Raw genomic sequence first — 23,706 nt, forward strand, 5'->3', positions numbered from 1 at the left:
GGGAAGGCTCCTGAAAAAGTTTTAGGCTCAGGGAATGGCAGTAGGCCATTTTTAGTTTAAAAGATACAGTGGCCAAATTGAAAAATCACAGGATGTATATAAATTCTGAACTATTCATGAGCAATATACATAAGCATATATTTTCACTTGTTACACTGGAGCTCCCTAAATATAACAATGGCAAAAGAACAGCAATAAATGAAAACTTTGTTCATTCAATCTGGTTATATATCACAAAAAACTATCAGCACAGATGTTATCTCTATTTATGAGTCACAACCAGCGCCAAAACAAATGCCATGTATTACTTAATTTTTTCTCCTAACTGCAAGTGCCAAAAAAATGACTGCCACTGGGATTAGGAAAAAACACACAAGTGGAAAAAAACCAGGCAGTATTGCTCCTGAGGAAGCAAGCCAACTAGGTAAAGTTTGGTTTCCTCTGATTTCCAAATAAACTCAGAACAAGCACTACATTTCTTGTGACCTCAGAGCAGTTTCTGTTGCTCATCTGCTCACCTCTCAAAGACAGATCCACCATAAACTTTAGTAAAACCCACCTAAAACCACCCTCAGAAACGTGCACACATCTCACTTGTTACATACAGGTGACCACGATGGGGAGGGAACAGAAGGAAAGTGGGAATTTGGTGCCTGGGATCCTGAAATAGGAAACTGATTGATGCTTTTAGAGCAGAAGTGAGCAGAACCCATAGGTGTGGCCACGGGCAGAACTACACACAGCTGCTCCTGAAGCTCCTTCTGTGGCACAGTGACCCACTCCCAGCCCAGCTGAGCCTTCAGAAACACTTTAAAATAGGCTCAGAAATAAACAGGCCACTGTTACCAGAGCAGTTCAGCTGATGTGTTACACAAGAACTTAAAAATAAGCTGTTCCAAAAGCCACCTCAGGAAACAAAAACTTAAGGCAAAAGGCCTCTGTACTGGAGGAATGCAGCTTCATTCCATCACGTCTTTTACACTGCTCACCTCTGAACAGGTCAGCTTTAAATCTCCTTCTTCCAACGAGTCCAATTTAAATGTGTTCTTCAAAGGCTTCTGCAATTTTAGGAGTATTAAATTTTATACCTCCTAAGCTATTTATTAGCTGAGGAAGAACTTAATTGACATTCACCAGATATTAACTTTCTTTGAGCATGTGTTACAGATTTTGATATATAAGCTTGAGGTTTTTTCTTTTCACTGTTGGATTTGTTGGTTGGTTTGGTTTCTTTGTTTTCCCTTTTTCAGGACAGCTCTCCTAAGAACAGGTTCCTCAGTGTGTGGATTCCCTACAAATTTCTCCAGGAAGTGCAGACAGATAAAATGCAATAAAAGACTGCTCACACGGGACCCCAATGCAGATTAAAGGTCAAAAAACCACTTAGACTGTTAATAAAGTATTGCAGAAACATTGTCTTTGCTTTAAGTCTCCATAATTTGCACCACTTCAGACCCAACATGAATCCTGGCCCAGCAGTTCTGTGGAGTCCCCAGGGCTCCAGGCACCCACACCTCTTCTTCCCACCCACCCTTATTTTAATTTTCTGCATTTTTTTTCCCCAAACAGCTCCACTCCACAGATGTCAGACTCTCCCTTTTACAGGTGCACTGCCAAAGGACGCAACTGCTGCATTTACGGAACTTTGCTTCATCATCACAGCTTCCAAGCAACAAAACTTGCTCTATTACTGCACAGGTAAAATTGGCTGTGCCACCACTGCTTGGTTCTCCTGCTCTTTAACAGGATACAGCCAATGTTATGTCTCAATTCACAGCAGAAAGGGAAAATAAAACTTTGTTTTATTGAAGATACAGGAAGATTCATTCTGTGCAATGCCTCATCTGCAGTGATCTCTGCCAAAACACCGTGGTTAATTCAGCACTCAGGAATCCCCACAGTGCCATGCCCTGGGTATTCAGTGAGCAGGGTGGGATTAAGGCTCTGCTAACACCAACCCAGACTTTGCCAACTGCCCCTGCCCACACAGCCCTTCTGGGAGGGCATCAGAGGATTGCTGGGCTTGGAAATGCCCTCCAAGATCATCCACTACTCACTGTGCCACATCCTCATGGCTTTTAAATCCCCCCAGGGATGGTGACTCCACCACTGCCCTGGGCAGCTGTGCCAGTCTTTAACAACCTCTTTGGTGAGGAAGTTTTTATCCTGCTCAACCTAAATCTCCTCCCTTTCTTCTTGTCAGGAGGTCTCAAACCCAGCTGGTACACAACTGGAGTAGTTTGCTTGCTAGCAGATACAGCAACCAGCCTTTTAACTTTGAATTTCTCTTATATCTGAGACTCCAGGCAAACAAAAAAAAGAAGAAAAATCTTTCAGTAAACTTTGCACAGAGATAATCAATCTCCCATTCAGTTATTTGAACAGGCATCTAGAGTTTAGCGTTCCAGAGATCACTGAACTTCTCCTGATGAGGGTCTCTTCTTGCAGTTTGAAAAGAGGATGGGGAAATCTTTGGGTGCATTCCAAACATTTTTTTATAGATGCAGTCCTTGAATATTTCATCACTCCAAATCTTGCTTTGACCTATAGTTTCTCCTTCATCCTATCAACTAAACATATATTTTTCTTCATCCTCAACCTGTCCCTTCTGTCCACAGGCAAAGAAAAAATCCAAACAACATCAAAAAACCTTTTTTTTTTTATAATGCCATTTACACATATTGCTTTGGCCTCTACAGAGGACCAAAAGGAAGCATTGAATCAATTGAAAAATGTTCAGAGGCCCATAAAAAGGTAAATAAGTGGAAGTTTATTTTCCAAAATAATTCAGACACAAAAATATTTAAGGTTTATGGAGATGAGCAAAACACTTGCCTTTCATGTGGAATTGTGTAAACCTGTTTTGAAGGGAGCAAAGCAACCAGCCAGCAACATCAGGCTCCTAAAAGACAGGCAGCAGGGCACACAGGGTCTGAAACAATGACCTTTTCTGCCTCTCCAGGAAAGGATTTTTCACTGGGAGCAAAATACTGAAAATTCTCTAGCCCAGCTCTTTTTCCCCTCTAAACTGAGATGCTCCAGAAGATTTCAGCAGAGAGAGTCTCTTCCTCCAGCACAAGGAGCAGCATCTGCTTTTCTTCAGTTACCAAAACACACAGGAGTGATGGGCAAAATTAAAGAGAGCCACTATACAGTAAAATATTTCAGTGTGGGCTAGGCCTCCTAAAAAGCTCTGTGAATAATACAGATCTATAAAAACAGGCAGTGCAACACCCAGCTGGTTTGTGCAGGGTGAACACCTTGCTTTCCTCACCTTCCAAGATGAGCTGGGAAATGGGAACACAGCAAAGTGGAAATCCCCAGGCACCAGTGGAAGCAGGTTACACCAGAGTCCATACTCCACATCCAGGTACAACCCTGCTTTAGCTTTCATTTAATCCTGTTCTTTCAGCTCACCTTGGGAGCAGTAACAGCTCTGTCAATAAAAATGGTTTTTAAGGAGCAGACCTCCACAATCCTGAGGAAAGCCAGCCTGGACATTTTGTGCTGTAGCCTGGGCATGCCCCTGCTCCAGCAGTTCAGCTGGGGCATTTAAACAACCCAGTGGGCAGAGAATTCCAGCAGTCCTTCCCCTCCAATAGCAACAGCATTTCACTGAAATTGCATGAACCTAGCCTAGGCTTTTAACCTGCAATGTCTCTAGATGGTGGAAATTCAAAGGCCCCAATGTTTGTAATCCTCATAAAAGTCAGGACAAGTACTGACAACTGAGGACATTTGGAATTGTGTTTCTACAGATCCCAACAGACAACATAAGACATTAAAGGCTCTGTTCACCAAGCCACCATTCCAATTTTAGTTACTGAAATAACCTTACCCAGAGCATGTTTTAATGGTGCATGGTCACAGCAGAAGGCTCTATCACATGGGCTCTGCCACAGCCTGTTTTGAACTGGGCTTGTTCAATCCTTTATTAACGGAACAGATAAAGGAATGCAGCATATGCTTGTTACATCTGCAAACCATACACAAGCAGGATTCAACTGCAGCGCTGTTGGATGTTGAGATCAGAATTCAAAACAATCCAAACCAGTTAGATAAGGCTGATGATAAAACAAAAACAAAATGTAATTCAACAGAAGAGGAGCAAGGTAACACGATTCAGCAGGATTAATCAACTACACATATAGAAAATGACTGGGTAGGTAGCAGTTCATCAAAAAACGATGTGGGAGGTTATACTGGATCACAAGCTGAACATGAGTCAACAGTATCATACTGCTAAGAAAAAAAGCAATCATCACATTAGATAAATCAAGTGGAGTGTTGCCTGCAAAACAGGCAAAGGAATATTCCCTGTCTGTTCAGCACTGTGAGACTTGGCTGGCAGCATCCCATCAACCTGGAGTATCGTGTTAGTAACAAAGACAAGAGCTCAGAGGAGGGAGCCAAGCACGACACACTAAAGGCAACAAATGAGAGGTTCAGCCTACAGAACCTGAAAAAAAAATTCAGTTGTGTTGGGGGGAGAAAAAAAAATCATCAACTGTTCTGTGTGTCCATGACAAATACAAACAGGTTTAAATTGCATCAAAAGAGCTCCACTTAAACTCAGAGGAAGGACAGGAAAGCAAAGTAATATATTGGCTTTGGTCCCCAGCAATGGATCTTCAAGCCCACATCAGGGACAAACTTGTTACACAGGAGCTGCTCATGCCCTGGGGAAGGAGTGTGCACAAGAAATCCTCCTGAGCTCCTCCAGCCCCAGTTCCGAGCTCAGGAAACACCAACACACAGCTCCAGGTGACACCACAAACAGCTCCTGGTGGCATTTATACAGTCAGCTGCTCACCCCCACTGACTACATCAGGAACAAATAGGTTATTAAATTTCATACTTTAAACTAGTCCTGACTTGCATTTTATCACCTCTAGCAATCTCTTTATTTTCCACCATCTTACCAAGCTTGAAAGTTTTTCCTTCATATACCAATAATTCCAATATGCTTTTCTTGCTACATGGTGAAATAACAGATATTTGTTTCACTGACCTACCTTTTATGATTCTCTAGACATGAACTGACAGAGAGAGTTGATACATAGCTCTGTATAGAACAATTCTTGTAATCTTGACTATTTATCTTTGGATAATTGCTACATTCATAATTATTTTAAAGACAATTTCGTTTAATAAGGATTGGAACTACTATGAGACAGACTCATTGTAACAAAATTTGTGACTAACCTCTGAACTGCTAGGAAATTGTGATTTATAATAGGCATAGTAATAGCCTTTAATGACTGCAGTGCTTCTGGGTATCAATGAAAACAGACTGGCTCATTTCAAAGCAGAAAGGGCATCTATTTTACTTTTTCCTCCTCCATGGGTGGCCCATACATACCTTCAGGGTCCTTGGAGGAGCTTCCAACACCCCCACACAGTGGCTGCCATTACCAGGCTCGTGTTAATGGGCTGCAGCTGATGTGACCCCTGCGAGCGGCACAACCAGCACAGCCCTGAGTTACTGCCACTGGCTCTCTGCTGCACAACAGTGGCACCAGGGTAGTGAGGGATTGGAAAAAAAAACATTAAAAAATTATAATTTTGTACTGGAAGGGAGCAGGAAAGGGGAATGTGGATGCTGCAGCCTGGGGTCACGAGGCACGGGGCGGCTGAGTGTTCCCAGTGACAGAGCAGCCCATATGCCAGAGCATTTGCCACTTCACGCTCCTTCTGTGCAACTGCAATCCAAAATTAATAAATAAATTAGGGATAATGAACATAAACAAGAGAAATCGCAAGCCTGTGGCAAAAAGAGCTCTTGTTCAGCCCAAGCGTTTTTCATGCCACAGAAAACTTGCTTATGAAACAAACATCCTCCTGAAAGAAGCGAAGTAGCTGGTTATAAGACAAATATTTTGGGTTAAACAGTAACTCCACATGTTCTCTTTCATTCTGCTAAAAATAAAGAGGAAACTGAGTGCTTTGTCAATGTAAGCGTTACATCTCCTTATGCCAGGAGACAAACTATGCCTAGGTTAAGTCTGGACATTAATGGAAGCAAACAGCTGAATGCTGGTCCCTGGTGTTTCAATTATTCCCTCTTTAGAGGTTGTGCTTCCAAGAAATTAAAAAAATGCAATTTCCCAGTAAAGATCATGTTTTGCAGGCTGTTGCAATGTTTTTATTTAAAGCTGTGTGATTCGTATTTGAAGGAAAGCTCAGTTCATCCCTCTGTCTTTTCGTTTATTCACCTGCAGAGTGTTTCCCAGGGTCAGAGGCCAGTGGAGGCTGCAGAGCTGCTTGCCCAAGCCCCTGCTCAGCACAGGGACAGCCAAAGCAGGCTCCAGGACCACGCCCAGGTGGCTTCCAAGTATCTCCAAGAACACAGACCTCATGGCATCTCTGAGGAATCTCCTCCATTGTCTGACAACCCTCAGGCTGAAAGTTTCTTACCACATTTAAGTGCAGTGTCCTGCATTTCAGTGTTAGCACCCACTTTGTTCTGCCCTTCCTCTGTGCACCTCATCTCAGCACATTCTCACAAGGAGTTTATACACAATTATAAAGTCTTCTCTTCTCCAGGCTAAACAATCCCAGCACTCTCATTTCAGAAACATTAATAAATAAATATTAAAGCAAAATATCTAAACAAATATATCATGGCATCCTGAGCATTAAGAAAAAACCCTGCCACGGCAGGGCTGGCCAAGGGCACTTCTGGGTTTTACCTGGAAAAACAACCCTGGGGATCATGTAGGTACCAAAAGGAAAACAGAATGTAAAGCTAAATCCTCTTCAGAATCTTTGGCCAGGGCACAAAAGGTTTACATACACAAAAAGGGATACAGATCAGTTCCACTGAGCCTGCAGAGGTTCCTCCTGCAGTGCTCCTGGGGAAACCTGTCTGGAATCACAGCCACAGGTTCATCCCAACCCCCCTGCCAAAGCACTCAAAGCTGGCAAGGACTGCTCTTTGCTCTTCAACCACTGTCTGGTCTCAGTTCCTACTATTTCCATTTGCCTGAAAATAAAAAAATCCCACTTGATACGGCGATGGCCTTAATTCTGAATATACCAGTAACCTCAAATCAAACAAACTCCCATCTTCCCCTATGTTACTCAAATTCATTCTATGAGAAACATTAAGCAGCAGATTTCCAATGAAATCCTATCCTCTGTAGTTTTAATCTCTTCTTGCCCTTCAAATAAGACTTTTAAGTATTATCTATATTGCTAAAATATTCTATGAGCTGTGCACATGGCCCATGCTGCTGTGGAACCAAGTACTTCCCCAGCTTGAGTTTGCAATGAAATAAATTCCATCTAAAAATACATGAGACTCATTTCCAGGGTAGAAATTAAGGCAGAAGGAGGCCTGCACATAAATATCAATGAAATTAGGCAATGAGAACTGGCATTAGGTCAATGAAAATTAGGCAAGAAAATATTTCACTGCTAGAATAAATAAGTTTCAATTGCCACATGCAAAAACCGTAATTTCCAGAATGCTTTCAGCATCTGCTCTGTGAGATCAGAGCTCATGAGCTCTGTCAGTGACAGTCAATTGCTGTACAAAGAACTGACTTTAAAATTAACATTTTCCAACCTTAAAAGCCCTAAAATTATCAGCTTAGTGTTCAAAACAACAGGTATTTCACAATAAATAACTAATTGATACTGTTCGAGACACAGCTTATTTCCTAAAAGCCTCAGCATAAATAAAGAAATGAATAAATTATTCAACAGAAACTGTTGTTTCATCTTCTTTGTTAATACCTATCTAGAATGACTAATTTGAAGCAGCACAATTCTCTAATAGACAAATCCCTGAAAAAACAGAAAAGCTCCAAGTCTGTTGTTGGAGAAGCAGATTTATTCAGATAAAAATCAGTTAACTCCCCAGAATGCAGAAAAATGTAATTTTGCTTGGGTTTGAGGAATTTGGTTCAAAGCTCTGAACTAGAAAGCAATATATAGAGTTATTAAACAGTGTAAGGGGATTAACTCTACAGAGTGTTATTGACTACTCCAGTCTCATTAACTGCAATTTTATTTAGATAAAAATGTCATCTTAAACATCATTTTTGTGTCAGAAGTTAGATCTGAAGAACAACATTAAAAATACATAGGCATCAGCAGTTCCCTGATCTGCAACAGCTCTTTCTGGGGTCTCCCCTGGAACTCATGATGGAAATTATGGTTTTGATTTGCAACGTGCCCATCACAAGAAACTGCTTTTCAAAGAAGTTGTCCTGTGGAATGTGAGAACTGCTTTCTGAGAGGCATCTTCACTGGAGCTTGTACGAGCTGAACACAGAGAGCTGATGCCTGCCTGCCTTTCCTCCAAGAAAGGAGTGAAGGAAGGTCGCTGAGTTCTGGGCTCCCAGTGGCCGCTCTCCTACTTTCAGATGTTATTAGGGAACTGTGAAGTTAATTGCCTGTACAATAACTGCAATAACTGCTTTTCATGCAGAATCACAGACCAGAAAATAATGAAAACACGAATGGAAAAGCCTCTCTGCTTTTCCAACCCTGAGCAGCATGGAGAAGGCACTGACTGTTCCAGGAGGCTGCAGCAGAGCTGCTGCAAGCACCGAGCAACCCTAAGAGGAGCTCAACAACCTCACCAAACACCAGAACAAATCCAGCATTGCTCAGGCTCTTCCCTTTCCAAAAGCACCCTTAGGACACACCAGAGGGGACCTGGCAGACACAGGCATGACTGTGGGCAGGGCAGCCTCAGACATCCACACACTCTTCAGAGCCACACCTTGACCTGCCTGCGGGAACTGAGCTCCTGCCAAAACTGACAGCAGATGGGCACTGGGTATTTTCTGGACTCTAAAGCCAGGAAAAGTGGGAAGCCTACATCATCTACAGTGTTCTCCACTATCCCAGGGAGATTGCAGATGCTGGGGTTTTTTGGTCTATGCAGTCACTATTTTCTAAATAGCATTCACAGCCTTCCTAAGTTTTAATATTGGATGTGGTAAGGGCTAAAAAGGATGGAGGTTTTGAAATCTCTGTGGAGAGAACAAAAATGCTTTTGACCATGAAGAACATCCTATCTCTCAAAAACTTACAAGAGATTATCTCCATAGTGAATTCTTCTTAAAAAAAAAAAAAAAGGTATTCCAATAAAGCTTTTATGTATCTTGTTTTTAACCAAAAATCATGCTAGTAAAAAATCCTAGAATAGAAGCAATTACATTTTTATGCATTTGCATGAGCTTGGCTACCTTTGCTCAGAGCAGAACATGCTGGCAGAGTTTATTCATCTCCCCATATGAAAATAAAGTGTGCTGCCACACACTTGTCCCCAGAGTGGCTGCCCACACAAGAGAAGTTCCCCTGCTCCATCAGCACAGGCACTGCTCAGAGTGGGCAAAGAAACATGAATCACTGCACACAAAGGGATGCACAGAAAGCACAAAAAAGTGACTCTGTCTCTCATGCTGCTGCGAGTTGTTTTGTTTAGGTGTGTTTGAGAGGTGCTGGAGCTGTGGTGGGGCCACACTGGAGAAATAAAGCATTCGACACCCTGATGTCATCCCACCCACTCCCAGTCACCACAGCCTCACAGCCTGCCAATTAAACCTGAACCTCTCATTTCTAAAAATTTATTTTTTTATTAACTATCATCTTAAAAAAAGCTACAAAAAATCAAAAAGGGCATAAAGCCAATAGCAAGAGTATCATATTGCACACCCCTTTCAGCATCCTACTCCTCCTTTCCCTCCTTCCCCAAGAGGCCGCTGGTCTTCATCACTCCCAAACACTGAGTTCACATCAGGAATCAGATCCCCTGGGACACTGCTGAACTGCTTCAGTGCAGCCCCACGGGTCCCTGCTCCCCACCCAGCACCAATGTTCTCACCACGTTAAGTTACCATGAATAATTAACAAAGAGGAAAAGATCCCCGTGCCACAATCGTCCTCTGCCATGCTGCAGACATGGAGATCTTTCCCTTAGGCTAAAGAAGAAAATACTTAACAAAGCTATCTTAAACATTATCATGCATCAGTGATCAAGACTAAGTTTATTATCCTGCAAACAAAAACAAAGACAAAAAAAGTATAACAGATTACACCCCAGTAGCTTTCATTAAGAGATGCAGTGATGGCATTTCTGAGGAAAGCACTGGCTCCACAAATCACCTCAGCTACCACCCCATCATCAGGCCACAGTGTTGGCAGTGATGTGCAGCGTGTGGTATTTGTGGCACTACTGGGGAAAACTATTTTAAGTCTAATTAACATGAAATTTTTAGAATGCAGATGCTTTTCATTTATACATAAAACAAAATGCCGTGACATTTCTCCCATCCATTTATCATAAACAAGTTAATTACTGTGTAACAAATAGCTCCTGCTAGAATCTGTATGTTTTGAGCATGTTAGAGAGCTGACTCAGGCAAATAAGATGAACCACAAAGTAGTAGCTAATAGCTTACGGCATACTTATAATAAAACAATGACTCTGTAAAAGCTCTTGTTGTCAAATTAAGGCTAAGCTATTTCCATTGGAATAAACCAATTATAAGCAGTGATTATCTGTTTAACTTGATTCAAACTTAGAATACTATAAACATTTTCATTTTGATGCATTCATAACAGTGCATACATTTGAGAACTGGATATTGCAAAGCTTAAAAGGGAAATGCTAGGTTTGTTTATTGCCACACAGCTCATCCCGAACCATGAACACACAAATTTCTCCATGGTGGGGAGGAATTTCACCACCATGCTGTGGGCTGCACGCTCCCTGATTTCTGATGGACAAATCTTCAGGGATAAACTGTCCCAGGACTGCCCACCTTTCCTTCCTAAGGACAAGGTGAGCATTATCCATAAAAACCTCATGTTCACTCCATGAAATCCTCCGAGAGCCATCCAAGCTACAGACACGCTTTTTCCAACCCCCAGATTCCAGGAAAGCACTGACAGGTGAATTTCTGCCTACTTTTTTTTTTCTTTTTAATTCAGGCAAACAGTCCCATTTGGCCTGCAGATGAATTACTGCATGCTGATGAATAAGATGGTGGTGGCTGCTGGCAGCAGAGCTTTGCGTGGTAAGATGGTGTGAAATAGTACATATGTCAATCTATCAAACATGATAATGTAAGCAATCTGAACCCATTTTTGGTCTGAACTATTGTACAATACTTCACCCAGATGGAAGAAAGAGATAAACATTTTATGCTTCAGACACATCAAGTGCTAGGAAGTAAAATTAAACCTAAACTGGAAAACTACCAATTTTACATGATAGAGCATATATAAAGAACAAAACAAGCATGAAAAATAATTTTCTTGCCCATTATTGTATAAATTAATTAGATATATTTGCTTCTTATGATAAACAACAGCACATGCTTGACTGTAGATTAAAAGGTGCAAAGATGATGGTTTAGTTATTAGCAAACACAGCACTTGCACTTTTTTTCTTCCTTCTTTTTGTTGAGAAAATGCTTTTAAATCGTGGAACCTGTGACAATGTTATCAGGACATGAATCTTACAAGTGGGGCATGGATACATAATGTCCCTGGGGTGAGTACAGCCCTAAATCAGAGGCAGGGTTGCCATGACTAATGTAAAACTACAACTGGTCCCTAAAGGATAAAATCAAATAGATATATATTTTCATTCAAATCAACTTGACAGCCTGTGTAAATATAATTTCATATTTCGAAATTATCAGAAATGAAATGACAGCCACTGTGCTGTTTTGAAAGTCACAGCCATCTAATGCGTCTGAGCAGACCCTTCTGCTCCATCCCTGCTGTCCATCTCCATAAAAACAGCACAATTTATCAAGCACTAAACTGCAAAAAACCACTCTTCTGAGCAAATATATTTATGACACAGCTTTCTACTGTACTCAGAAAACATTTTTTATCAAATCATTTGCAAAGCTAAAAGAGCATGAAATCTACCCCGTTTCCAGACTGACCTGCCTTAAAGCCGCCTTTACGTTTGGGAAAAATTGCTACAAAGTGTGGAAACTATTGGTATTTGATCTCTTTTGGGCTGCATCATCTTGAGCTTGTCCATCTGAATTCCCTCTTTGGTTACCCTTCAAACTAAAAATAAACTCCCCAAGGTCTACTAATTAATGCCAGGCCAGTCAAGAGAATTCCTGAACAGCAACAGTAAGACAACTGGGCACAGAAACAAAAGTGATTGCCAGCTCATGCAGAGCAAAAATGTCCAGTCCTGGATTCTGCTGAAGCCAGAGAGAACACTGACAACTCTCCCTCTCTTCTGCGGAAAATCAAAGTAACAGAGCAGGTGTTTGGTCTGGAGGAAGACAGAAATCCCAGCTTTTTGGCACAGAGACATGCATGTGAGCAAAAAGTAGCCAGGAAAACACTGCAAAATACTGTTATAAAGCCTTGAGTAGAGCACCAAGTCCTGACATGCTCCCCAACTTCCTGGGCTGCTGGGGTGGGGGGGAATGGGATTCTGATCTTCAAAAATTCTCTTAGAATAAAGTATTTTACTGTGTCATGCAAATATAAAGTTTAATTATTTTTAACTTGAAAAGGAGACAGAGCAATACACAGGATAATCTACTGTTATTTGGATTATGAAGACATCTTAGAGTTTACAAGCACAAAAGTGGTTATAATCCTGCAATTACTATAAAGCTAATTGGTAGTTTCTTTTTGCCTGTGTTTTCATGTTGTCAGTGGGGCAGTAATGAAAATGAATGCCACATTTGTGAACAGAATGTCTGTAGGCTTGTTTACCACATTTCCAACAACAACGTCTGCTTTATCATCCATTTCAAAGCAGAGATAATTTAGGGATCTTTGAATTTCATACATAAAAATACTTTCTAAAATGCAAGATGCAGAGTTCCTTCAGACAGGGTGGGAGTGGGAGACTCAAGAGTGAAGTGATGACCTCGATGGTGTAACAAACAATCCACCTGAAGCAGACAGCACACGGACTTGGAATGATTCATCTGTATTCAAAACTGTGCTCAGGTAAACCACTTAGTGTTTCATCCTCCTACAAACATAATTCTGCAGACAATTTCACCATCAAACCCAGTATCTTTAAGCCTCCTTTCACCTCCTGAAAATACAGCTATTGCAGAAGCTATTAAGCTTTTTATTCCACTTACCTTTGAGTAACTTCTGCCCTTCCATGATATTCTGGGAGATGAAAGCTGTGTAGTCTTGTTCTGAGAAACCAGGCTTGCATGTGGGTCTAACTGTAAGATCCCCATTGTGTGCCTGGAAAAACAAAACAAGGAAAATGCACACCATGACTTTTGTCATTTGGGAAAACGTTCTGCACCCAGTGATGAAGTGTTTAGGCATGAGCAAACCTGAACAGTAAAGCAGTGTGCAAGTAGAAGTTGCTTGTGTTAGAGTGCCTATCTGTTGGAGTGGATCCATACTGTAGCTGCAAAAAAATAAAATGGGCCAGCAATAGTTGCCTGACTACAAGAGAGCATTGTTTGTAGGAAGGCTGGAATACTGGGCACTGTCAGAAGAGGGGAGGAAACAAAGAGCAGCAATTCATCAAGGCGCTGTGCTCGCACTGGAGCCACGCAAAGGCCTGATGTTGTAACATCCAAACCACCGAGGTTTGCTACTGAGAAACTGGGCAGACCCCAGCATGGAAGGGGGAGAAACACAGGAGCTTGAGACCAGGTGAGGACACCCTTCCTTCCCCTTCACCCGTTCAGCAGCATCCCAGGCTCTGCCCGCTGCTGCCTCTGGGACCCTCCAGGCTCTGCTCTTTCCCCTGGCAGTGGGAAGGAATGGAGGGATTCCCAATTAAAAGCGTGACAATGCACAGAATCGTGCACAACGTGCCAGCACCCAGAGGGAAGCAGCCAACGAAACACTCAGCTGCAACTTTGGACTGAGCAGGGACAGGGCAGCCCAGTCACAGCAGCCCAGACTCCTTGGGATTCCCCGGCAGGGACGGTCCCAGACCCCAGCTCCAAAGGAACTCGCTGACAGCACACAAGCCCGTGATTTATGCGTGGAGAGTGCCAGGTGATTTACGCACTAACAAGTGCTGGTGGCAGGGGATTTCTAACGCGCCCGGGCTGTCGGCAGAGCCAGCCAGAGCATCGCTTAGCGATGCTGCCGGCACCTCCGCCGCCTCCAGAGCCGGCAGCGCCGGCTGAAGCCGGGGGAGCGGGAGCGGCGCTTCCCCGCAAAGTGCAAGTCCGGGCGTGCACCTGCATCCCCGGGGAGCACCGCAGCCCCCCGCACCCCCAAACACTCCCGCACACAGACAGCGCTGCATCCGACACACAGAAGGGAAGAGGAGAGAAGGGTCCTTTCGGATGAGCTTAGGAAGCAGAACACAAGCCAATGTACTCGGCTTAAAATCACGCTCGGGAGACGGATGCCAGCTACTGCATGGGAAGAGCAAGGCAGCGGCGGCTCTGTTGGACTCTGGCCGCGGCTGGCAAGATGTTGCCATTAGGAAATATTTCAAAGGGTCTCACCGAGGATAGCGGGCTTCGAATCTGAAATCGCCCCATTATTAGAGCGGTGCTCGCTAGACGAGAGCGCATCGGGGCTATTCCTGAGCACCCACCAGCCTCCACAAGGCTCGGGACATCCTCACGGATTCTACTTGGCACCGGGGGATTGAGGCAGAAAAATAAGCGGCTCTTGTTCCCGCAGCCAGCCTAGCCCGAAACCCAGCAGCCGCCCGGCTCGCTCTGTAACACTGCAGCCACGCGTTCAGGCGCTTGTTGATGTTCTACAGAAACCCTTCAATTTCAGGCGGCGTGGGAATAAAACCCTAAAAATCCCAAACTTTCAGAGCATCATCCCCACAGCACGATCCGGGCCCGCTCGGTTGGGTTTATGGGCTTATAAAAATAAAAGTTAGGGACTGCAGCGGGCGCGGGCGGCGCGGGGCTCGGCGGGGAGCGCGGCGCGGCCGCGGGGGCTCCGCGGGGCTCGGAGCGGCTCCGCGCCGGGACGCGCCGCTGCCCCCGAAGTTTCTCCGGCGAGGCGCAGCGCGGACCGCGCTTGTGCCGGTACCGCGGCGGCACCTGAGCGCCGGCTCAAGAAATAAAAACCAAACAATTAAAAGCCGCGCAGCGGCCATTCGATTTTTTTTTCAAAAAAGGAGCTCCGCGCACCCACCACCATCACGCTCACTCCCCGAGCCCGAAGTTGCCGCGGCGGGCGCGGAGGAGCCGCGGCGGGGATGGCTCCGCGCCCGTTTCCACTTACCGCCGCCGAGCCCCAGACGGGCAGGAGGAGCAGCAGCAGCAGCAGCCGCCGCCGCCTCGGGCCGGCGCTCATGTCCGCGGCGGGCGGAGCGGAGCGGAGCGGAGCGGAGCGGTGCAGCAGGGCAGCGAGGAGCGGCGCGGAGCGGAGCGGAGCCGGCCGGGTCCCGCGGCCGCCCCGGGCTGCAGGTGAAGCGCCCGCCGCGCGCCGCCGCCGCCGCGCCCCGCCCCGCGCGCGCGGGCACGCGCCGCTTAAAGCGACAGGCGCCGCCCCGCCGCGGGGGGAGCGGGGGGATGAAGGCGATGATGATGGTGGTGGTGATGATGATGGTGGTGGTGGTGGTGGTGATGATGATGGTGGTGGTGGTGGTGGTGGTGATGGTGGTGGTGGTGGTGGTGGTGGTGGAGGAGGAGAAGGAAAGGGGTTCGGCGGCGCTGCCGCTTCCTCTCTCTGCGCCCTGCCGTGCTCCGCGACTCCGCGGGAGGCTCGTCTGTCCGGAGAAGAAACTTACGCGTCCGAATTGTCGCGGAAAGCTGGTGTGTTCCTGGAAGGAAGCCCAGGCAGCGCCTGCATGGAGGGAGATCGTGGGTTCACATCGTTAAGGCTGGTCAGAGCACGGTGCTGATGATGCCAAGGTTGTGGTTTAGATCCCCGCCACTCACTGAAGGGTTGGATTTGAAGATCTGTGCCCCTTCCAGCTCCGATTTGGTGATTCCCTGATCATCAAATCCGACCGTCAACCCAGCACTGCTGCTGTCACCCCCAAACCATCACCCAGCACCTGATCAGACACCTCTGAAACACCTGCAGAGATGGTGATTCCACCACCCATTCCAAAGCCTGACTGCCATACCAGAGACAGTTTTTTCTAATGTATAATTTCAATCTCCCCTGTCTCAACCTAAGATAATTTCCTCTAGCCCTCTTTATATGTGCCCACAAGGGAACAAGCAGTATATCCAGGGGAAAATTAACACAGCCCTGGAAACATACTCAGTGGGCCAAAAAAACTAACACACCCAGGTGAAAACCCCATGAGGAAAAATAAGGAAAAGATCTGTGTCCCGGGGTTCATGAGTGTATAATGTGAGGAGAGCAGAGCCCAGGCTGTGAGGAAAAGGTGGCATGAGGCAGTAGTAGCAAATCTACAAAAATTTATGTACTGGGGAGGAAAAAACTGATACATCCAGAGATGAAAAACTGAGGAGAGGGTAGAGAAATGGGTAGTGCCAGGATTGCCTCCTCAACCGTATTTGCAAACCAGCCTGAGCCTGGCCCTGCGTTTTTAGAGGAAAATAGGCTTGTCAGCCCTAATCCACATCCACATCAGTAGCAGAGGAAGCTAACTCCACTAAACTAGTAAATTTCTGGTGTAAAAATAAAGGCAGATCAACACAGGCCCAGCAAGTGAAACTTCAGTTTCACAGAGAACTGAAAGCAGTGGTTTCAAGCAGAGTGTGGCTCCTGCTCTTCTCCTGCAGCAGGACCCTGGTACCCAGGTCTCATCCTTTTCTTCTCCAGCTCAACAAATAAGAATTCCCAGGCACGAGTGTTTTGTGCCTGTAAATCCGGCAGCAATTTGCATAAATAGATGCATATTATCTGTTGTACGTGCAAAATCAGACATTGCAGCTGAAAAATCCTGCCATTAAACCATTCTGTTGGATTTGCACATTTCCCAAGGAATGGGACACATAAATCCACTGGCTGCATCTTTGGCCATTGAGTAGATTTAATAGCATTGTGTTAACACCTAGAGACGTTAGCAAAGAACTGAGGCCTCATTGTACTGAGCTCTGTGGACAAGAATAATGAAAAGATTGTTCCAGCCCCACCAATTTACAGTCTTAGTGGATTATGGGGTTTATTTTGTTTTTAAACAAGTATGTCTGAGTTTGTTATATAACATTAAAATAAATGCCATCATTGTATTGAATTTAATGTAGATCCCTTTTTTATGAAGCACTTCCACAGAGTCAGAAATAGTTGAGTGATGCTGTCACAGCAAAAATAAATCCTAATAGATATAAAAAAAAATCTGATTTTTTTTCCTTTTATCTTTATCCTCAGTTTCAAAGTTTGGAGCAGATTGTTCCAGGTTTAAGGGCAATTGCCATTTAAATAGAACTACGAGTACTCTGGAGACTAGTGAGGATATTTTGGATTTGGGGAATTACAATGTGGATGTTCTTTTTCAAATACCTATGGCCAGTTATTTTGACTGTTGTTGGACTACAGCTGTTGCTGTGCAAGTGCTCGCTCTGCTTGATAACTTTGTTAATATGACAAGTTCTACAAGTATTATCAAAATAAGTCTGACACCACAACAGATTGTGAAGAAAAGGCAGAGCAGTAGTGGAAAAAAAAAAAAAAAAGAATTCTTCAACATGTTTACAGTTGATTTCTAATCTGATGGCAAATTGATTTTTTTCCCAAACTAGTTTGCCATCCAGCTTTTCTAAGCTGTGGTAACAAACTGTATGCTCCAGGAATGAGGCTGCAAATGGAGTTGAATTCTCAGTTGTATTTTCAGTAACAGTGGCCGGTGTGAAACAGCAGGTGACTCCCAAACTGAGGTGTTTCCAGAAGGAGCAGAGGAGAATCCAGATCCATGTTCACACAGTGGAAATCTCTGGTTCATGTGTGTGGTTGCTGTCACTCAACCATTTTCCTTCAACTCTTGACACTCCAATTAATTTTGGAAGGAATTACAGTTTTTCTAACTGATTAGCTATTATTTGAACTGCCTCCTTCTTTAGCAGCACCTCACATGAAGTGCTTATAAAATGTCTTCCTTTGGATCTTTAGGGAAAATTTAAAATATGCCATTTACATTTTTGTACCTTCTGAATTTTTTTCCCAAACTTTCAGATGGCAGGCCTGAGCTGGGCCTGAACATATGTTATTTGGGAGGGTTTGCTTCACTTGGAGTCTGCTGGGAGACTGGTTAGGAATTGGTGTTGTGGCACAAAAAGGAAATAGGAAGCTCCACCATCTAACACAGGAACGCTGCAACGTGTGGGGCTGGCGGGATGAAGACACTTAAGAATGTACACATGCACAGTAAATCAAGTTGCTAAACACCTCAAGAGCAAAACTGCTGATCCTAGGAGGCAACTTGCTGTACTCACAACACCCCAGAGAATAAAAGGCTCACAGATGAGACATCCTCAGAGCTGACTGTGCCAGGATAACGAGGAGCGCAGAGCGCACCAGGGATTTTCCCCTCCTTGATGCACACATGTAATTCCTGCTGACAGCAGTGGGACTTGCACATCCTCACCAAGGGGACAGTAGAACCCTTGGTGGAGGAGATGAGAATCGGATGTGAGCTGTGTGACCACGGAGAGGGAGCCAGGGAGAGGGAGGTGTGATCACTGAGGGACTGTACAACATACAATGAAATTGTCAAGCAGCCATCAAGTACATGAAAGCATGGGAATAACAAATTAAATGGACAGGAGGTGAGAAAACAGAGTCTCAAGAGGCTTTTGCCTTCCTAGCTTAGGGCTGATATCTGAATTCCTTATCTGGGAAATATTCCCGCTGGCTTAACCCGTTTAATTCTCTGACAAGTAAATATTTCCCTGAACTTGAGTAAATAGTTGTGGTCCAGATGCCAAGGATAAAAAAGTGGTTTTATTAAAAGGTGTGATAAACAAGAAGAAATTAAATTAATAAAGTGTGCAGACCTTACTGTGGCTTTCTTCTGTACGATCTGGAGATTCTTCCTTTCAAAGTAGGAGACAGCTGGTGACCAGTGGTTTGGAGTCATTATTACTAATTTGGGTTTGTGTCAGAAGTAGTAACAAAGGACACAACAGGAAATAATGATGATTCTAGTTTGATAGATAATGGCAAATTATGTGTTTGTGACAGCAGTTCAAAAACGAGATGAATGAACAATGCCTTCAGATTTAATATGCATTTGGGATCTTCTAAAGATGCGTAGGGAAGATGGGATGAGATGAAACTGAACAGAGAAGTGACATGTGAATCAGAGCTATGGAGAAATTATTGATCAGGAAAAGACTTCTACCAGATCTTGATAGAAACCAACAGAAGAAAAAGAGGATGCTCCTAAGTAGGAAGACCACAACCACAGATGGAAAATAACTAATGATAAAAGCTAGAGTTTGTACATTTAAGTAATTTTTTTAAGCAACAGCAACTGGAACTACATGAATAGTTGGGCACAGCTCAACATTCTGGATTGCCTATGATCTGGCTCCAGTACAAAATCTAAAGACAAAATGATGAATCACAGAGGAGAAAGTGACTCAAAGAAAGAATCCACAAGAAAAGGCTGCACTGAGCAGGAATGGGATATGCTTCAGTCCAAGCTAATTCCATCCCTGCACGTGTTCCCTGTGTGCTGGAATGGTGGGGGTGGCACAGCTATCTCCCTGGTCAAACAGCTCTTTTGAAATCACATTTTCAGTCCTGCCAGACAGGCTGCAGTGCCAAGGAATTTGAACCTTCCCTCTTTTAGGCTACCTACTCATCCGCACATTGTGGATCCAAGGGATTCTTCTTCCCAGCTGGTCATGTGAATGGCACTGAGGAAAACACAGCTTCAGAGGCCCTGTACAAACCCTTCCTGCTCACTTAATTACACTGACCAAGGGAGGCCAGCTCTGGTGCAGTCTGACCTCCAATTATGAGGCACACTGTGGTCTCCTCACTGAGCTGTGCAGGCATTAGTGGCAGCATGCCAGCAATGGCTATATTAAAATCAATTTCAAACTCCCAGTTCCATGTTTCTTTCACCTTAGGTGAGGTAGCACACCTTATAGTAATGCAACTCTTTCTAAAATATTGTAAAACAAAACTGACCTGTGCAAAACAATTAACAGTTGTATTCTTTTTTTTTTTTGGTCATTTTTTTGTATTCTTGCAAAACCAAAGGAAAAAGGAAAAAGCAGACCAAGAGGCTTAGAAGAACTCTATCTTTGCAGTGGACTGCTGTTTAAAGAATAGGTATTAAAAAAAAAAATAAAAGAAAACAGAAAAGCAGAATTAGTTTTGTTCTCAGTCACCAAGGAGAATAAACTGCAAGAGTTTCCTGACACAGCAGGCAGGCAGCTCCCAGTCTGCTCCATGAGGCAATGCTTGATATTCATGGAAACAATGAAATCTCACCAGATTTACTACAAAAAAAAGGTATGAATAGCCAGTCTGTGATTTTACAAGTAGGAGGAAGGCCACAGATTCCCAGTTTCCCCAAAGCCTTCACAAACTTAAAACTGATTTTAAGACTCACCTCAGACGAGCACGTGTTTAAACAAGATTGTGCCATCACCTCAGAAACAGGGAGTCAACTGAAGGGTCATCAGCTGCTTTACCTGGAACAGCAATGGAGAACATTAGCAAACACTAAAATAAACCCAGGGATTTCCTCCCCAGCCTCTCTATGCACCCTCAGCAGCTCAGGAGGAGCCTGATGTTTTTCTTTTTTTAGGAAAAAAAACTCCTGTGCCTGTGATTTCCTGTGCCACTGGAATGCTCACTCCACATTCAGTCAGGTACCAGGGGAAGCGGGCAGGATCTGACCTGTCAAAACTTATGGTTCCTTAATTTTTAGTCATCACATGCCAGAAAACTCCAAATTAATATCAACATAAATAATAATTTTATTAAGTGACTGTTGAAGGAAAATGAGAATTTTTGAGACTTGCAGCTTGTGCTGTTGTTATTGTTTACAGCAGCAAATCTCATCACCATTGCATTCTTCTGATCGACTTAGCCCCAAATACATTGAAATGTTAACAGTAATGTAACTTATTCCAGTCCAAATCTCAAAATAATTTACCCTGCAATAACCAGCAGTATTAATAAATTATCATTCTTTTACCTAGCAAAAACATGATGTTCAGACCAGCCTTTCTAATATTACAGTATATTCTTTTCTTCTTTATTAGAAAAATAAAATATTTTCCTCTGCAAAGATTGGTAAAACATAAATAGAAGTGATGTTCTGAGCTCTCTCAGCCTTTTGTGGCACCCAGCTTGTTGGTATTCCTTACAAATATTTTTCCTCACAAATATATCCAACAGTTTCTGCACTGCAGCAGATACTCTAAATTGTGTGTGGTAAATGCTGAGGCAGAACTCCTCAGAGAAAGTCCCAGTTACCTTTTTAATATGAACTAATTTTCTGCAGCTGTCAGCATTTTTGGTCAAAAACCACCTGGAAGACAAAGCACTTTGCAAGAGACAGCTTTGACAACCTATGGATTTTAATAGTGGAACTGAAGGGATAAGAGAACTTGGAGAGAGGGGAGAGAGAGGGAGAGATGTGCTCTTGTAAGGTTTTACTTTGTGACAGGATATCCCATACTCAAAGTAATGCAGCATATTTCTCATTAGAAAAAGTAATGAAAAATTTACAGCGTTTGCCTCCTTGCAATTCCTGTCAAGTTAAAGATGTATACAAACTTTATTTAACTAGCTGAAGCGGTGATTTAGCTACAAATGAGGATAATAATATGATAATATTACATACTAACACTAACATTACAAGCCTCAGTGAAATAAAGCCTAGAAATAAAAGAAAGGGAACTATTTAGGAACACCATATGCATTAATAATATGGACTAACTGCAGGCCAAGAGTAATGAAAACCAAAGTCTTCCACACATGCATAAGCAGAAAGGAAGAGAAAGTGTAGAGTCACAAGGGTTAAAGCATTATCAACTAACATTGGTAGTGACCACCTGACTGCTGCTCAGCTGATAAAGGCTGATTTTGATGTTGGTGGAGTTCTGTACATGAAGTAACTGCTGCTTTTGCCAGTGTCTAGAAATGCCTGAACTCCAAAGATTAATTTTTCAAGTTCATGCATTCATCTAACGAGATTATCTGCATTTATCCCATTTACTCTGGCCAGCAGATCCTGTGCTCTCACATCCCCTAATCCATTCCCAGCTGCACACAGGCTTTCAAGTCACACTGGAGCCGTGTCCAGGACACACAAACAGGTGCTAAAATATTGCTACATCCAAGACTGGGTAACCCCCAGCTGAAAAGCATTTTTGATCTCTTTCAGAGAGAAATCTATGGGAGATATTCCTGCACCATCTTTCGGTGTGAGCTACTGGCAGGCTTGTGTTTTACTAAAGCTCATTTTAAGTGATTCTGATTGTGCTGATCCATCAGTAGGAAATGGCAGAATTGTGGATCAGGTTTCATTGTAGCCCGGAAGCAGTACAGGATTTAGATGGGAAATTTTTAAGATTTTAACAAATACAAATTATGTCTGGTGCAAGCTGTGGTAACCTGGACTTCACCTATGCAGATATTTCACCAGAATAATCATTTGCAAGCTGATCCTTAAGTACTTTTTGAGAGATAAATCTAATAACCTTTCTGGGAAAACCTCAGCAGGATGCAGACACTGTAATAATCCATATGCAAGCTACCACATTGTATTGTGTGCTGTCAGACAACTCAATTATTTTCTTCCAGATCTAACATAAGCTTCTGTTTAGTAAACATGATGAGAGTCAAACTTTTACATATATATATATATATATATATATATAAAGTGCTTAATTTGCATACAAAATTGCCCTAAGTATGTATGCAAATAGGAAAACTCATGCACAGATGACTAATTAAGTGCATTTATGTGAGAAATTACCCAATGCACGCATGGAATCTCAGTAATTGTACACACAACTCTGTGAGCCATTGCCTTTGCAATTTGGACATGTAACTGATTGAAAAAATTGTTTCTCAGTACTGTGTTGGAATAACTGAGTGGAGCACACGGCCAGAAGTAGGACAGCTGAGGGGGCTTTGGGAAGAAACTGCAAAAGCTTGTGAGGAGCTTTACAGTAAGAACAGAATTTGCCATCTCTACCATTACTGGTGTTGTATTCACTTGCAATCATCCTGTGCTAATCTGTGGCTTGAAGAGAGTCATAGCTGTAAAAAAAAAAAAAATCAGGAAAATAAAATCAGAGCCATGGCACAAGAAGTGGTGCCATTAAAATTAAAAGTGAATTCTGTAGCCTGCTGTTGCCTGTCCAGTTTGTGTTTTGGAAACAAACAGCAAATTTTACTTTGTGTGTCTTGATCAAGCTCCCTTTTGTCTCATCCAAGCAGGCTTTGTGGTATGACAGCACAATATCCCTCTGGGAGGATCAGGGAGTTTTGGTGAGAAAAGGGATATCTATCTGTCTGTTTTAATTTTCCTGGCATTGATGTTATTATAAGTTTTGTTATCTCTAAACACTGATTAGTTCTTTTTATATCCCCAAAGTTAGAAAGTTCATGCTGACGTTGTTAAAATTCAATACAGAGAACAAGTTCTTTCAATATGATGTGATAAACATCCCTGACTTCAATGTCCTGCAGAGAAAAATACCTGCCCAAATTGTTTGGATATGCTCTGGCTGCTGAAAGCAGGGAACATCCTCAGCCTGCTTTGTGATCTTTTCCTATTTTCTGGTCATTGTGTTGATATTGAGCATAACAGGTAGAGGAGCACCTGTTTATTTACCCACAACTCGAGGTCAA

The 23,706-nt window shown here is 43.3% G+C and overlaps 1 protein-coding gene across 1 annotated transcript in view; it reads right to left on the reverse strand.

Annotated features, from left to right (window-relative positions):
- CDH4 (cadherin 4) overlaps positions 1-15,349 on the reverse strand; it is a 423,802-nt gene extending 408,453 nt beyond the window's left edge. The window contains exons 1-2 of the mRNA XM_068207967.1: positions 15,187-15,349; positions 13,098-13,209 (exon numbers count right to left, since the gene is read on the reverse strand). Of these exons, the coding sequence (XP_068064068.1) occupies positions 13,098-13,209; positions 15,187-15,258 (184 nt within the window). The 5' untranslated portion in view covers positions 15,259-15,349. The remainder of the gene's footprint in view (positions 1-13,097; positions 13,210-15,186) is intronic.
- Positions 15,350-23,706: the final 8,357 nt, after the last annotated feature.

This window comes from Anomalospiza imberbis, chromosome 17 (genome assembly GCF_031753505.1).
Source record: "Anomalospiza imberbis isolate Cuckoo-Finch-1a 21T00152 chromosome 17, ASM3175350v1, whole genome shotgun sequence".
NCBI classification, from domain to species: Eukaryota; Metazoa; Chordata; class Aves; order Passeriformes; family Viduidae; genus Anomalospiza; species Anomalospiza imberbis.